This window comes from Erythranthe guttata, chromosome 13 (assembly GCF_056151865.1).
Source record: "Erythranthe guttata isolate IM_541 chromosome 13, IM_541, whole genome shotgun sequence".
In the NCBI taxonomy this organism is placed as follows: Eukaryota; Viridiplantae; Streptophyta; class Magnoliopsida; order Lamiales; family Phrymaceae; genus Erythranthe; species Erythranthe guttata.
In genome coordinates this window covers 3,380,308-3,398,591 of record NC_142545.1, presented here as the reverse complement: position 1 = coordinate 3,398,591, position 18,284 = coordinate 3,380,308, and the positions used below count along the sequence as shown (strand labels likewise).

The 18,284-nt window shown below is 29.2% G+C and overlaps 1 protein-coding gene across 1 annotated transcript; it reads right to left on the bottom strand.

The window, feature by feature from the left end:
- Positions 1 to 262: 262 nt before the first annotated feature.
- Positions 263 to 3,414, bottom strand: LOC148765682 (chitin elicitor receptor kinase 1-like). The gene is made up of 6 exons (XM_088811768.1): positions 3,331 to 3,414; positions 1,721 to 1,870; positions 1,507 to 1,636; positions 1,285 to 1,409; positions 1,114 to 1,213; positions 263 to 887 (listed from the first exon to the last, which is right to left on the bottom strand). Exons 1-6 carry the CDS (start codon positions 3,400 to 3,402, stop codon positions 478 to 480), a joined length of 987 nt encoding a protein of 328 aa, XP_088667894.1. The 5' UTR covers positions 3,403 to 3,414; the 3' UTR covers positions 263 to 477.
- Positions 3,415 to 18,284: the final 14,870 nt, after the last annotated feature.

The following is an 18,284-nucleotide window of genomic DNA, read 5'->3' as shown; positions in this document are numbered from 1 at the left end:
ACGGCGTCTGTTTTGACTCTATTGTAGAAGATTATTATATATATGTTTTAAACTACAGTTATCAGTGTGTTTTTTTCTTGGATTTCCGCATAAACATTTTTCGGAATTGGTCATGTATTTGTTACATCAGCTAGAGATTGGCACACTAATCCGAAGCTGAAGCTCAAGGAGCGAGTTCTGCTTTACGAATGCAAGTAAGTCAACCGCGATTATTCACTTTTTTGTCCTTTCTTGAAACTAAGACAAAGATGAAGCTCAAAAGAAAACTAGAAATAGTCAATTTAGACATAATGTTCGAGATTCCGACATAATTGTTCGAGGAATGAAAATCAAGTAGATCAGGTCCGTAGTTTAGTTAGTGCCCGAAACAAAGACAACACAACAGTAGGAAACTAGAGAAAAAGTAAAAAAAAAAAAAAAAACCGAAACGAAACGAAAGCACAATCAATACTCATCAAAAGATCCCACTTGTGCGACCTATGTCTTCAACTTTGACAAGTGTTTCAGCATTCCGTTGTTTTTCATCTCCTCAAGTGTGGATATGATCGCGTCGATTTGAGGACGTTGGTTTACGTGGTCGCTCGTGCAAGCGATCCCGAGATTACTGATTGTGAATGCCTCTTCTTCACCACAACCAGATTGCAGCAATGTGCTGTCAACTACGTGGCCACTAGGAATCCTCGCCTGAATAACTATATGGTAGTTTGGCTTGTTTGAAGTATTCTTTTCCTTCTTTTTGTTTTTTCCTTTTTTCCCACCCATAGATTTCATTAGCTCATCTATAGTTGCATTGAGGTCTACATCTCCAAAATCGTTACACTTCATAACCATCTGCAGTAGAATTACGCCAAAGCTATATATGTCACTTTTGCTTTGGTCTCCTATTCCTGTTCATAATTCATGTATATATTGCAATAAGAATTACTATATTGTACATACAGAGTCAATTATTGAAGATAAATGGTCGATTATATGTACGAGTTTATTGTATTTAGTTCGAATTGCTCAAATATCCCCGTGTTATTAATATTATCACAAAAAAACATTTTTGTTTTGTAATAATTAGGAAACAAAAAAACACAGGGGTACCTAATGCCATAAATTTAAATTTACCTCGAATGACCTCTTTCGATGCATATTGATAATTAATGGTTGGCCCATGTCTCCCATCTTTCACCGCTGACCCAAAATCACACAGGTATACAGTGTGATCCTATACAATACAAGAAAACTATTTAAAAAATCCATTTGTCTACATAAAACAAATACAAAATTAATACTTACATCATCAATTAGTATATTGTCCGGCTTAATGTCACCGACAACATAATTTTGTTCAATTATAGCTTTAATGGACCAAGCTAACTGAGACAAAATGTGTATAGTCTCTTCCCAATTTAGGCCAACACCTAAAAAACAATTAAATATCATTAAAATTGAATTAAGTGAATAGGGAAAACAAAACAAAAAAAATAAATTAAAATGAATCTATAACTATTGCATTACCTTCAATTAGGTCTTTCAGATTATTTGGAATAAATTTCATGACCAAATAATACTCTTCATGACGGCAATATCCAATCAATGGAACTATATTTCGATAACCTTTCAAATCTGAGAGTGCTTGTATCTCATTCTTCACAAAGGGAAAAAAAAACATAATTAATAGTTGGTTAATATAAAAAAAAATTGTTTATTATATAAAAGCACTAATTAAAACCTCTGCTTGGTTTTTTTGTTCACTTGGATATTTTTTCACAGCAACCTCTTTGAAATTTAGTGCGCCTTTGTAAACCTTTGCAAATCGTCCTTTACCATGCTCCTTCTCATCTAAGTTCACCATATTTGTAATTTCCTCAAAACTAAACTCCTATAAATCAAAATAAAGTTTAATCAATTTAGCACAAAAAAGACAAAAAAAAAGTTATTCATATATTTACAAATTTCAATTGCACATAATTTATGAGTAAATTGCACATACCACCCCTGTGTAATACGTAATTGACAAATACCCCCTGTCAAATAAAAATTCACTCATACCTCCATGTGTAATACTTTTCGAAGCACACAACACCCCATTGATAGTTTAATTGTTGACCAAGGGCGAAATGACAAAAATGCCCTAGGGTTTTTTTGCAAATAATAAAACATACAAGTGTTTAATAATTTTATTATTTTAAATAAATAAAATATATAATAAATATAAATACTGATAAGAATTATTGAAGGAAAAAAAGAAGAAGACGACAAATAGTTGTCTTCTTCACAGCACCCCACTACCCGCACACCAATCTACCCCCACCCACTCAAATACTAAATAAACTAAAATTCAAATGTAAATACAAATTAAAATAAACCTATATTTCGTAAACTACGTACCATACTTTAATATAATAACGATATACACAAATCCATAAGACATTTCATAGTATTCATAACAAAAAAATATATATTGCAAAATCTACAACCAAACTACAAAAATTAATGGGTTACATGCTAAAATTAAAAAAAAAAAATTAATAGTAAATAGACCATTTTTTTGTAAAACAATAAAGAAAAAAAGTTAAGTATTAAAAGAGTACGATTTATGGTCATTTAATTTGTAATATTCATCAATGTAACTTTTATTATTATTATTATTATTATTATTATTATTATTATTATTATTATTATTAGAATGTGTACCCCATCTAATACCATTAATAGCTACAAAATTACATAAGTTAAGCTCTATGACTACTGTACTTTTTAATTTATATACTTTTTTTTTTTTTTTTACTTTTATAGATGCAAAAATATAAGAAAGTCAAAACAAATAATATAAAACTTATCAAATACAAAATAAACACTAAGCCATAATTTATGTTATAATTATTTACTTTTTAGTTTATATATTTATTTTAATTTTCTTACTTTCAATACAAGAAACTTAAAAGGCAAAATACATAATATATAAAACTTATCAAGCAAAAAATGAATAAGATAAAATCTTGAGATTTTATTGCTAGCTATATTCCACCTATTTGCTGAAGATCTGTTAATGAAATAAAATATTTTTAATTTCTGTATTTTTTTAAAAATTCTTAAATACGTCAAATAAAAAAAAATGAATAGATGCAATCACAAACAAATGGAATCATCTTTCTATTTTCATACTTAAAGGAATGAATGCCACGTGTTCAGGTAATATCACACGAAGGAATACTATAGGATTATATTCAATAAACATAGATTCTTTTAGTAACCAAATATACCTTATATTCAATTTAGTAAAGTGTCATATAAAAGAAATGAAAATAAAAATAAAAATTCATATAAATATTAAATGACCTTCTTCGGTTCATCGTAGCTATAAGTTCCACCTTTCTTCTTGGCTTTCCCCTTGTCGGACTTTGGGGCCATGAGTTCTTTTACCTGTTGGTTAATAATATTCATAATATTAGAACAAAATCATTCCAACAAGGGAACTTGAAAAAAAAAATTAATTAAGAGTGATTTTATTTTAGATTTTTATATATTGGCCCCTCTAAAAACAATTTACTGACTTGTGAATTATCTGAAAGTACTAACACAACAACATCATCGATTAAGGAATATTAATTGGTACAGTACTCGCAATATTACTTTGTAATTACCTGAGATAAAACTTGTTTTTTTTTTTTTCCTATTAGAGTACTGTAAGAATAATAAGCCTAAACATACGTACTAACTTAAAAGTTATAAGACTCAACATTATTAACACTAAATTATGCAACATGAAAACTAATTAATCGGCTAAAAATTAATCCTTGCCATACACATGGCATCAATTAACAGAGGATAAAAAAAACAAAAAACATGGTCTTGCATGTACACACACACGCACTATATTTTTGGTTAGGTTCGGGATTATCATCTCGTTTTTTCGGGAAACATAAACCTACCTTCTTGTTTTTACAAAAACCAAAAACTGTAGCATCTACTTGTTTCAATACTCAGACAGTTGGAATCTTTGTTAATACTCTTTTTTTTTTTTTTTTTTTTTTTTTACAAATGCACTACTCTTTAGTATTTCCATAACTCCATATATATATATATATATATATATATATATATATATATATATATATATATATATAATATATTTTAATCATGCAACATGAAAATGAAAAAGAAAATGGCACCTTTTGCAGAACTAACACAGGAAGAGAGAAGCTACACTTGAACAATCTGAGATGGTGAACAAAAAATTTAATTGAGAACTGCAGCTTTTAATAAAAAAATATTGTGTGTATATGTTGTGTAGCATTGAATGCTGGTTAAAGCTAGCATGCCCAGAAACCCAAAAATAAAAATTCAAAAATCGTGCAAACAAACAGAGCCTTAGCTTAAACAGCTTTAATTTATGATTCTTACTGCGTCAATTTGGCGGTGAATATATATGTATATATATATATATATATATATATATATATATATATATATATATTGGGGGTGGGGTTATACTTGGGGTTTTTTTTTGCAAGAATCGGTCCTTTGTAATATATTAAAAATATTATCAAAACCCCCTATAAAAATTAGTCAAACCCAATAAGACACCTACGAGCTGAATGTGTGTTGCACGCGCAGATTCGGCGACTCGGGTATGGTTTTTGACATGGAAAGAGCAAAATACAGTTTAAAACATAAATTTAGGAAATTATAAATTCATCCCATAATTTTTGTAAGACCTAATATAAAAGTTTCATAATTTTGTTTTATATATATAAAAAATTCATTTTGTTTATTTAAATTGAAATATGTTTTAAATATTACTAAGGGTACTTTTGTTATTTCATTTAAGTCTAAAACCAATTTTAATGTAAGGATCGTTGCGTATGGTGTAAAACGTAACGTAGGGGGTTTATTGCTAATTCTTTTAACATTGGGGATTTTTTTAGACAATTGCAGATTACACAGGTGGCTTGTGCTAATAACTCGTTATAATTGCAATCAATTGGCAAATAGAAAAGCTGATAGCAAAACTAGTCCAACTAGGGCGGGTGTCAATTTCAGGCTTAATTTACTTTGCACTCTTGAAATATAGACTTTTTCGTATTTTGTGCTCTTAAAATCATTCAAGCAATTTTCAACCTTAGAATATAAATGTCAAATTTCGAAAAAAAAATTCTCTTGTTTGCGTAGTTACAGCCATCCCCTCAAATATATATTGTCTTACGGAAAAATTTGTCCAATTGGTAAATGTAATGGTGTTCGTTCAATAAAATCGTACCAAAATTTCAGTACGTCAAAATTTCGTATTGTTTATCGTTCGGTTTGGTACATAACCGAATTATCAAAATTTTATTAAAATATTTAAAATTTTGATTTTTTTAAGTTTTAGTTATTAATATTTCATATAAATATATAACATAATAAATATCGAACCAAATTACCAGTTCGATTTATTTTTTGTCCGAGATATTCGAATTTGTGTATTTTTATTTTGTAAAAGAAAATTGTATATAAGATTACACGTTGCAAGTAAAAGGTATATGCAAACCCATTAATCCATTATAATAATATTTCATTATATGCATTATATGTTTAGAGATTAAAAATATATATATATATATATATATATATATATATATATATATATATATATATATATATATATATATATATATATATATATATATATATATATTCAATGGATAGTATTTTTCTCAACTAAATATTAAAAATAGAAAGCACTGGGATAAATTATACACATCTTTATTACAACATAAATTTTCAAGTTTGGTCATTATTTGGGTAAATTACAACCACCCCTGAGGTATGGTCAAATTACGAAAATCCCCCTCTTGTTTGGATAATTACATCTATCTCTCAACTAAGAATTTTCTTACACCTCCACCCTTATGGTGTCAAATTCAACATAATCATTTAGATTCCGTGAAATAGGAGAAATCATTCGTGACCACTTGGGCAAATTCGTTTGCGCCTTTTCAAAAAACATTCGGATTGCGTCTAATAATAAAGCAGAAACATGGGCTCTTTGCATGGGACTCAAAATAGCAGCTGACATTGATATAAATAAACTCATGATTGAAACTGATTCAACTTTTCTTATCTCTTGTGTTGATAGGAAGGAGGCACTTCACAACTCCCTCTAGATTCTGCTCGAGGACTCATGGAAGATATTGTCGGTTTGATCAAGTTCAGATGACGTTCTCATAAAGGGAGTTGAACAGTGCGGCGGATATTTTGGCTAGAAAATGAACTATTATACAACCGAACGAACCTATGTTTTTTGAAACTTGCCGGATTTTATTCAAGAAATTTTGTATAAGGATATATATATATCCTCCGTGTTTTCCCGTTATACTACAAATCCTTATAACCGTACTTTGATTTTGACTGTATAATATAATATAGATATTGAAATTCAATTCAATAAGACAAACGTAGGGCAGGGCTCCAATGACATCATAGATTAAATCTTTAAAAAAATAGAAAAAATAAGAAATAATAAACTAGCTAAGAATGAATAAGAGGTGGAAATTGTAACGAAATTTTGGATTTTCGCCAATTCTGAATCCGAAAATTCCACGGAATCTAGATGATTATGTTGAATTTGACACCATATGGGTGGAGGTGTAAGAAAAATCATAGTTGATGAGTAGATGTAATTATCCAAACAAGAGGAGAATTTTCGTAATTTGACCATACCTCAGGAATAGTTGTAATTTACCCAAATAATAATGACCAAACTTGAAAATTGATGTATTAATAAAGATGAGCATAATTTATCCCACTGCTTTCTATTTTTAATATTTAGTTGAGAAAAATACTAGCAGTTGAATATATTTTAATTTTTAAAACATATAATGAAATATTATAAGAGGATTAATGGGTTTACATATATATATATATATATATATATATATATATATATATATATATATATATATATATATATATATATATATATACCTTTTACTTACAACGTGTAATCTTTTATACAATATTCTTTTACAAAATAAAAATACACAATTCGAAAATCTCTATCCAAAATAATTGCATAGCTTATTTCTGTTGTAAAAATAATATTAAAATATAAAATGATAGTAGAAAATCAGAACATGTCGGAATTCTCTTACAGAAGAACAGTTTATTCTTTTTCAATCTTTTCGACCAATCAAAATATTGAATGATTATAATCAAGTCCTTTTCCAATCATTTATGATATCATTAATAATATAATAGGTATTTGTTTAATTTAAAGCAATTATAGTCAACTACCTATGAACAACTGATCAACATGTACCTTTAAATCAGTCAAATAAATGTAGTTAATGAGACTGCAGATCCATCTTTTATTTTTTCCTTTTTTTTTTTTTTTTTTTTTTTTTTTTTCTTTTTGAAATATAAAAAATAAAGGGCTGCTCAACATACCCTTAAGACACTCTATCTATTAATTAAAGGGCTCTTCAAATACAGCTATTTCGAACCTACACCGGGTGTGGGATATGCTGACGCGTGGCATTCTTTATTATTTATTTATTTATTTTATTCATCTCTTTCTTTAATTATTGTTTTTTATTCATTGTGTTTTATTTATTTATTTTTCTAAACTAGGCTTGGAATTGATCTCATTTTCTCTCTACTACTGCTATCGTCGTCTCCTTCTACCTTTTTTTTTTTTTTTTTTTTTTTTTTTTTTTTTTTTCCTGGTTTTCTCCATTTCCGACAAGACGGATATTAGACATCTCCCTCTCCTCCGTTGAGCAATTATCTATAAGATATTAAGATTATTACAATTTTTTCTCCTCCGTTGAGCAATTATCATCATACATGTAAACAAAATCATCAAATTACAGAGATGTGATGAATATTATTTTATGATAAAATCAGTAATGAAAAAATATGAAGGAGAGAAGAATTTGACGTTTGAGAGAAAAAAACAGATCTAAATTATCCAAGTCAGTGGGATTTGGTTAACAAAAAGTCTAACCCGTTTCTAACTATGGTTTAGGAATATATTTGTAAAAGGAAAAAACGAGACGAATAAAATAAATAAATAAATAATAAAGAATGCCACGCCAACAACACAAGTCACAAATTTAAAATATATTATATTATAAATAAACTCGTAACCAACAAATACAGATGGAGAAATACACGTTCACATGCTTACAGGGACGAGTCGATCCTTGGGCAATGGTGGACTCAAGCCCCCCCTCAATTTATAGTTTGTACCTATTATACCTATATATTTATTTAGCCCACCCAACAAATTTATCAAAATCTATGTAATTCAATATGAATTAACGTAATCCACTAAAAACGCAACAGAATAAAAACAAAAAATATGTTGTAAACCGCCCTATTAGTATTTCTCTTCGGTTTGATAATTATGGAATTAAAGTATAACAAGAATAATAAAGAGATAAATAGAGAACATACCAGAAAAAAAAAATCGCTGGAGATCGGCGATCAACGCCGAAACCCGGCGGTGGAAAAAACAAGCAAGAATAAAAAAAATCTAAAAGTCAACGCCGGAATCCGGCGGCAAAAGAATATTTCTTGAAAAAAAAGTTTTTGAAAAAATAAAGTCAAAATTGAATTTTGTGGTAAAAAATGATTAAATTGGGGTTAAAATTAAGAATTGAGTGTAAATGGTTGGGGATAATTTTGTCATCATACATGAATTTTTCATTTATTTATAATAAATATTAAAGAGATGAGCTTATTGGTGAAAGAGATATAGACCTAGAACAATAAAGATGCTTGGTTAGGGACTTATGCACAAAAACCCCTAAATAAAATAGATAAAATATTCGGAAATCATAATGAGTTTTCAATTTTTTGAATTTTCCGGGAATTCAGTCGAAAATGAAAATTCATATCGAAAATTCAAGAAAAGTAGGAATTTTATCTTTTCTATCAACCTATGATAACAAGTACATAATAATATTGATATAATAAGTGAACCTTTTCGAAAAATTGAAATTTTCGTAAATACTTTCGAAAATTAAAATGAGATTTGGAATCAGTTTTGTTCGGAAAAAAAAGAATGAAAATTATTGTCTCAAAATAAAAATAATTGGATCATAGTCGTCAGAATTCGAAATTATTTTCCAATTCACACCATATTCTTGAGAAATGGAGGTGATATTCGCGGTAGCAAAATTACGAATGCGGGTTTAAAAAATCTACTCTCTACTTATCTTTATCTCCCTACAATTTTATTTTTAATAGCTTTTATATTAGAAATCGTTCCAAAACCCATGTTATTGTAGCGATTTGCAAAGAAAAATGAGTGCATCGAATGAGGATCGAGATACGGAACCCAATGAGGTAAAATTTGTTCGTTTTTGTTCTTTAAATCACGAAAACGCAACTCACAACCAATTTGGACGCCGAAAAATACGTTTTACGACCAAACTAGGCGCAAAAAAGCTGCGGAAAAGTACTTTCCACGCCCGGTTTGGGCGCGCGACTCACAACCAATTTGGACGCCGAAAAATACGTTTTACGACCAAATTAGGCGCAAAAAAGCTTGATTCACGTCCGATTAGGGCGCGGAAAAGTACTTCCCGCGCCCGGTTTGGGCGCGCAACACAGCTTTCCGCACCCGGTTTGGGGGCACGTGCTGACTGAGTTTAAAAAAAAAATTCATATATTTGTGCTGCAACAAAGACTCGAACCCGGGTGCTTTACATAGAAGTACTAACTTGCCTAACCAACTGGCTACAGCCATCTTAATAAAAAAATCTAACTTAAATATAATTATTTATTTCATTTTACGGGGCAAAAAATTAATAAATACGCGTTGCTACCAAGACTCGGACACGGGTCTATTGTGCAATAGACGAAACGCCTGACCAACTAGGCTACAACAAGTTTGTTAGCTAATACTTATTTAAATGTACTCATTCATTTCGGTTATACTGGGCAAAAAAAAAAAATTGAACCGGGCGATCGGTCCAGAAGTAATTTTCCACGCCCAAAATGGGCGTGGGAAAGCAGTTTCCACGCCTAAACCAGGCGTGGAAACTGCTTTCCCACGCCCATTTTGGGCGTGAAAAATTCGAAAACCCAACACTAAAAACAACCCAAATCGCGATTTTCATGGGATTTTCACATGATTAACCACAAATTCAATATATATATAACTACTTTAGATGACTAATTACCTTTCAAATTGACGAGATTTTTGAATTTGGGAGGAATTGTGAGAGAGGTTGAAGGTTTTTGTGAATTTTGGGGATTATGGGGATTTTGGAGTTTGGGTGGATTTGAGGATTTTTAGAGAGAGAAATAAAAGACTATTGTGAACGACATTCGTAATTTTGCTGCCGCGTAAATCATTTCAGTTAAGAAATTAAGGTTGTTAGCAGTGGCGGAGCTAGAATTTCATCATTGGAGGCCCGAATATGTATTAAAAAATAATGTAAAAATATTAATGAAAAAAATGATTGTTACAAACTATGAATCTAAGATGTTGCTATATGGTGAACTTCTTTTTTTAGGGAATCAAGGACAACGCCCCTGAAAAAAATTCGGATTTTCTTTTTTCAAAACTAGAAGGTAGAAATAGAAAAACTTAGTATTTTTTTTTAGCATTTGTTTGGATTTTAGGTACACTAAATGATAATAAAAATGGTGGACTTAATAGATATAAATGCCTAATACAGTGGAGATTGTTACAATTGAGGTCGACTTGAGTCCATCACTTCCCAATGGTGGATTCGTTTGGAGTTCCAAGTCACAATTAATAACTTTTTTATTATACTTGTTAGATCCATTTATTATAGGAGGACAATGCAAAGGTAAAAAAAACTATGCATACATATATAGTAGTACAAAAATTAATATTTGAGGGGGGCATGGCCCCTCCCCCAAACCTACACTGGCTTCTCCACTAGTTATTAGCATGAGTTGAGGACATAATTACATTCGTATTTTGTGATACATGAATTCATGGTTTAGGGTGCTGGAACACGAAACTAGAAACTCAGTGCTTTGTGTTAGAGAATATTATATTATTGAACTCTCCTAATATTAGGATTCTAGTATGATTCGGTTACCTAGATTATGTAGGATTTAGTTACCTAGTCGAACTCTATTACCTTGCAATATTTCTCTATATATATTCCATGTAATCAACCCATAACATAATGGGGGTTTCTATTATATCACATATTATTTCTCTTTCTCCTTCTTCTATTCTTCCTATACTTTGCATTTGGATCCCGTGTCTGAATCACTTCAATATATATATACCATTTTTCGTTAATCTCATGTAAATACGTCTGAATTTCGTACTTCGCCTTCTCCAAAAGTAGCAACATTTCTAGTAATTTCAAAAACTAAAAAAGCCGAAATCCTAATGAGTTATGAATTTTTGAATTTTGTGGCATTCAGACAAAAATGAAATTTAAGATGGGAAGAACAACAAATGTGGAGACTCCAATTAGGTTACGTAAACCGCTATGTTTCATTCGATTATCTTTCACATAATTTGTTTTCTATATAGCCTTTCTAAATTAAACATATTTGAGGAATTTGAAGAGAGTCAAACATACTTAGGGGTGAAAGTTGGAATGAAATTCCCAATTTTCACTGGGTCCGATTCAAAAAGTTTCGATATTGGAACAACTTTTTCAGTTTGGAATTTCGAAATATCGATATTCCTATTTCTTTTGAATTGGAATTGGATGTATGTAAGTACTATCTGGAATTTTCAATTTCTGGCCCTATTCATTTTTCGAAATTAATTAAAAAAAAAGATATATATATATATATATATATATTCGAAAAAAGAATTGAGGGGGTTTTTCACTACCAGTGTCTTGGGACTATTCGAAAAGCCCTTTAATTAATAGATAGTCTCATGACCTACATTTATTTTTTATACTTCAAAAAGAAAATAAAAAAAAAAAAAGGGAAAAAAATAAAATAAGGATCTGCAGTCTCATTAACTTCATTTACTTGGACTGATTTAAAGGTACATGTTGATCAGTTGTTCATAGGCAGGTGGCGTAACAAGTTGAGTAGTTGACTATAATTGCTTTAAATTAAACAACTACCTATTATATTATTAATGATATCATAAATGATTGGAAAAGGACTTCATTATAATCATTCAATATTTTTTTTTTTTTTGATAATTAATCATTCAATATTTTGATTGGTCGAAAAGATTGAAAAGGAATAAACTGTTCTTCTGTAAGAGAATTCCGACATGTTCTGATTTTCTACTATCATTTTATATTTTAATATTATTTTTACAACAGAAATAAGCTAAGCAATTATTTTGGATAGAGATTTTCGAATTGTGTATTTTTATTTTGTAAAAGAATATTGTATAAAAGATTACACGTTGTAAGTAAAAGGTATATATATATATATATATATATATATATATATATATATATATATATATATATATATATATATATATAAACCCATTAATCCATTATAATATTTCATTATATGTTTTAAAAATTAAAATATATTCAACTGCTAGTATTTTTCTCAACTAAATATTAAAAATAGAAAGCACTGGGATAAATTATGCTCATCTTTATTACAACATCAATTTTCAAGTTTGGTCATTATTATTTGGGTAAATTACAACAATTTCTGAGGTATGGTCAAATTACGAAAATTCTCCTCTTGTTTGGATAATTACATCTACCCTTCAACTATGATTTTTCTTACACCTCCACCTCTATGGTGTCAAATTCAACATAATCATCTAGATTCCGTGGAATGTTCTCTAGTTTGTACTCGTTTTATGCAAAAACACAGTTTCTGATGCACCACAATCTGATATATACAAGCCAAAATACACATGTTATAATCATGTTGCTTCAAAATGTGGAGCTCGAATGGGATACAACGGGTACAAAATTGAGAATATTTCATATAATTTAGAAGATTCCAACTAAATTTGAAACCGCAAGGGTGGACTTGTAAGAAGATCTATAGTTGACGGGGGTTGGTTGTAATTTACCCTAATTATTTACGCAACATGACGTATCATTATCAAGCAGCATAAAATTTAGGGTAAATCACGAAAATCCCCCTGAATTTAGGTTAAATAACGAAAAATACCCTCACCTATATGTAATAACCAAAATCCCCTTCTAATTAACTGTTGATCGAGTTTTTTAACAGAAAATGTGTAGACTATTATATTATACATGCTGTTAAATAGGTGAGAAATAAAAGAAACTATCTGAAATTGTGTAAAGTCTATTCTCTGAAATAAAATAAAAAAAATCCGTGAAAAGTCACACTGTAAGCGGGTTGGTATAAGATGGAAACAAATCTTAGGGGATTTTTGGTAATTACGAATATATGGAAGTGTTTTTTGTAATTTACACTAAATTTTGTACTTGAAGTACCAAAAGGTGACTACTTATTCTTAATCATGCTGAAAATTTGAGGGGGTAAATTGTTAATCCACGTAAAACAAATTTACGGTTGATTACTCGATAAAAAGGCCTAGTGATATATGAAGAACGAAAGCAAAAGAAAAGATTAATTACGACTATTTAATCTAACTATGAAGTCTACCATAAATTTCAGAGAACTCCCAGATTTTGTTGATAAGGAATAACGAGATAGCAAAAGTGAAATTTTTTTATTTAAATACATGATAATAACTATTATATACAAAAAAATATTACACTATTATAATAAAAATGCATCAGCAATATCAACATTTATATATATTTATTAATTCAAATCCACCTACAAAAGATTATGTAAACTTAATTGTTATAACATGGAATTAATCCTTAAAGAAATGAAGCAATTAATAAAGCAAACATTTAGAGAGAAGAAAAAAATTGTGTAAATAAAGTTAGAGATGTCACAATCAAATGCTCTTCGACCCGCGTTTCTTATTATTAAAATGATTCGTTAAATATACAATTTTAACAATAACATATTCTAAATTAGCTAATTTTATGAACACCGGGAAACCAAATACAAGAAATAATTAAACAAATTCATAGATATTGAAATTCAATTCAATAAGACAAACGTAGGCAGGGCTCCAATGACATCATAGATTAAATCTTTAAAAAAGAATAATAAATAAGAAACTTGCTAAGAATGAATAAGAGGTGGAAATTGTAACGAAATTTTCGATTTTCGCCAATTCTAAATCCGAAAATTCAGACCACGATTTTTTCCGAAACTTTTGTTTTTTGTTTCTTCTCGAAATTACAGTTATAATAAATATCAATATTATTAGGAAAATTTACAACCAACCCCTGAGGTATGGTCAAATTATGAAAATACCCCTCATGTTTGGATATTTACAACTACCCCTCAACTATGAATCTTCTTACACATCCACCCTTATGGTGTTCTACTACAGGGAGTTGAATAGTGCGGCGGATATTTTGACTAAAAAAGGAACTACTATACAACCGAACGAACTTATGTTTTTTGAAACTTGCCCTGATTTTATTCGGAAAATTTTGTATAAGGATATATTCTCCGTGTTTTCTCGTTGTACTATAAATCCCTGTAACCGTACTTTGGTTTTGACTGTATAATATATATATATATATATATATATATATATATATATATATATATATATATCATATATATCATGTTTTGTTGTTCTAAAAGAAAATTATATACAAAAAAATGTTATATACACTATTATAATAAAAAATGCACAAGTAATATCAACATTTATATAAATCTATAATTCAAATCCACCCTACAAAAGATTATGTAAACTTAATTGTTATAACATAGAATTGATCGTCAAAGAAATGAATCAATTAATAAAGCAAACATTTAGAGAGAGAAAAAAAACGTGTAAATAAAGTTGGAGATGTCACAATCAATTCATGATATATCTATGAGAATTAATTATTCGTAAAGCATAAACGATAAAGTTCCGACTATGAGTAACCAAGGGATATATGTATATAATGTCGAATCACTCATGGTATGATCTTCTACATTCCCGTTTTGTCATCCTACCCTCATCCAATACACACATTACAATGAAATTGCCTCAAATGCTCTTCTACTCGCGTTTCTTACTATTAAAATGATTCGTTAATATATATACTTTTAACAATAACATATTCTAAATTAGCTAATTTTATGAACACCGGGAAACCAAATACAAGAAATAATTAAACAAATACAAATGTTTAGATTTTGATGTTAGTACTGCAAGAATATTACAAAGCTTTATTTACATAAATCAGCCCAGTCCTAGTCAACAAGGACACTTGGCATATTTTGGTGTCTTATTTGCATTTATAATGACACGCCTTCTTCCATCTACCCGACTACCCCTCTTTATGTTGCAATGCTAGAATTTAATTTGTGCTCAAGTCTATCCATTATAATAAAAAGTAGGGTAAATTACAACTACTCCCTGAAAAATGATTAAATTACGAAAATCCCCATCTTATTTGGGTAGTTACAACCAACGTTTAACTATAAATTTTCTTACACATCCACCATTGCAGTTTCAAATTTAGTGTAATCTTCTAGATTATATGAAATATTCTCAATTTTGTACCCATTTTATCTTATTCGAGCTCTACATTTTGAAGCAAAATGATCATATATATAAGATTGTGGTGCATCAAAAACTTTTTTTTTGCACAAAACGAGTACAAATTGGAGAACATTCCAAGGAATCTAGATGATTACGTTGAATTTGACACCATAAGGGTGGATGTGTAAGAAGATCCATAGTTAAAAGAGATAGATGTAATTATCCAAACATGAGGGGTTTTTTCGTAATTTGACCATACCCCAGGAGAGTGGTTGTAATTTACCCTAATTTTTTTTTAATGGGGCTATTAGTGAGAATTTTTTCCAACTCTTTTTAATAAAGATGGGTCTAGCCAATTTTTCATTAGAGCAAATTACGTCTGCCCCTTATGCTGTAAGATATAATTACGAAAAAAAACATCTCTTGTTTGCATAATTACAATCATTCCCTTACCTATGCATTGTCTTACTACTCGTCCATCTTTACGATGTTAAATTTACCTAGGGTTGTTCATCCGGTCGGTAAACCACTCTAATCGAATCGAACAAAAATTCGTACATGCGGATTAACGAACTGTTAATTCGGTGTGGTATTCAGTTTTATTTTAAATGTACATATTTATATACGTAATATTAGTATTTAAACTAAAATTAATTAAAAAATACAAAAATCAAAAAAATTAAATATTTTTAATAAAATTTTTGAAATTCAGTTATTTATCGAACCAAACACTAAACGGTATGAAATTTTGGCGTACCGCAATTTTTGTACATTTTTACCAAATGAACGCCCATAATTAATCAACAAGAGGAATTTTTCGTAAAATAATACATAGTTGAAGGGCGCTTGTAATTATACAAGGGTGATCGTAATTTTCCCTTTTCATTATTAGTGATAGATTCACTCTTTCCTTGATTCTAGATTTACTTTTACTCACTGGTATTAACTACGCATTACCAACTACTTGATGTATTTTTTATTTTTACCCTTTTGTTTTTCTTTTATAATTTTCATTTTTATTTTAGTTTAATTAAAATTAATATATTATTTATTTATTTTTTATGTTCTTTTTTCTATTTTTTTCCAGAAATCAACTACAAAATTTTCAAAAGTAAAATATACTTTGCAACCCTGTACTACGGAAAATGTCGCATTCACCCCCTATACTATCGAAAAGTACAAAAGACCCCCCATTTTTTACAGTCAATGGTCAAAGTACTAACACCGTAAGACAACATATGGTAGTTACTATTTTACCCTCATCACCACAACCCCATCTGTCAAGAGTTCTTTGGACTTCATTATTTTTACTTGTAATAACTATAACATATATAAAATTGGAGGGTGTGAGGATATTAATTTCATTATTTAGTATTTTACTTGTAATAACTATAACATATATAAAATAATTTTTAACTTTCACATCAAGAATTGCGATTCGAATTTCTATTTTATATGCATTTTACGTTTGAAGTTATTTCTAAAATATATAATTATTATATTTTGGACTTTTTTAGCTATTTTTATGAAACAACTATCTCATTGGATTTTTTTACTTAAAATTTTGGGTAAATTATAACCAACCCCTACGATATGGCCAAATTACGAAAAAACTCATCATGTTTGAATAATTACTTTCATGTTGCAATATATTTTGATTTTTTTTTTAATTCTTTTGCCATTTATAATATATGTTATTTAAAAGAAGTTATAATAACTTTCTAAATCCATAATTGCGATTTGAAGTTTTGCACTTCCATAATTATTTTATGTGATTTTATAAGTTTTTTAATTGTATGAAATATATATATATATATATATATATATATATATATATATATATATATATATATATATATATATATATATATATATATATATATATATGTCCACAAAATTGAATTTAGATGTGGACAAAACGCAACGTCAGCTTTGACTAACAGAATAGCTAATGGTAGAGGGGTGTTTGTAGTTTTTGATAGTAGGGGGTTGAATGCAACATTTTTCATAGTATAGGGGTGCAAAATGTATTTTACCCTTTTCGAAATGAACTATAAAATTTTCGAAGTCAACTGTAATATAGATTTTTCAGTGTTTTTTTTCATTACATTTTTAAAATTTCGTTGTATTTGTTGGTTTTTTTTTTCATAATCAACTATCAAATTACTGAAAACAACTATCTTTTTGTTCATTTTTTCGTGCATAATCAACTTTAAAAATAGTGTAAAAACAAACTAGGGAAATAGTAGTTTGTAATTGCAGGTTTAGCAAAAATAAAATCAACTATAGATTGTGATACTCAACTGTAAAAATATCAAAATCAACTATAAAATTATCAAAATCAACTTCAAAAAGATCGAAGTAAGCTATAAAATTATTGAAATCATCTAAAAAGTATCGACATCATCTATATATATTGAAAACAACTACGATTTATCAAAATCAACTACAAAATAGAACACCCCAATCGCATCAAAAACTACTATATTATCAAGTGAATACAACTACAAAATCACCATCTTCCCCAGTCCACTGGCGGATGGCTATGGCTGCGGTGAAGAACGATGCCACGTTAAAACATACCATCTTCCCCAATCCACGCGGAGGGGAAGATTTATAGTGGCGGGTGAAGGATGAGGCCACAACGGACGTCGATCACGACGGCGCCTGGTAGAGCAAAAGGGAGAGTAGAAACATTGGCACGAAAAAAGAAGAGGGAGACGGTGAAGATGTTACGGCACATTTGGTATATAGGAATGGGCAA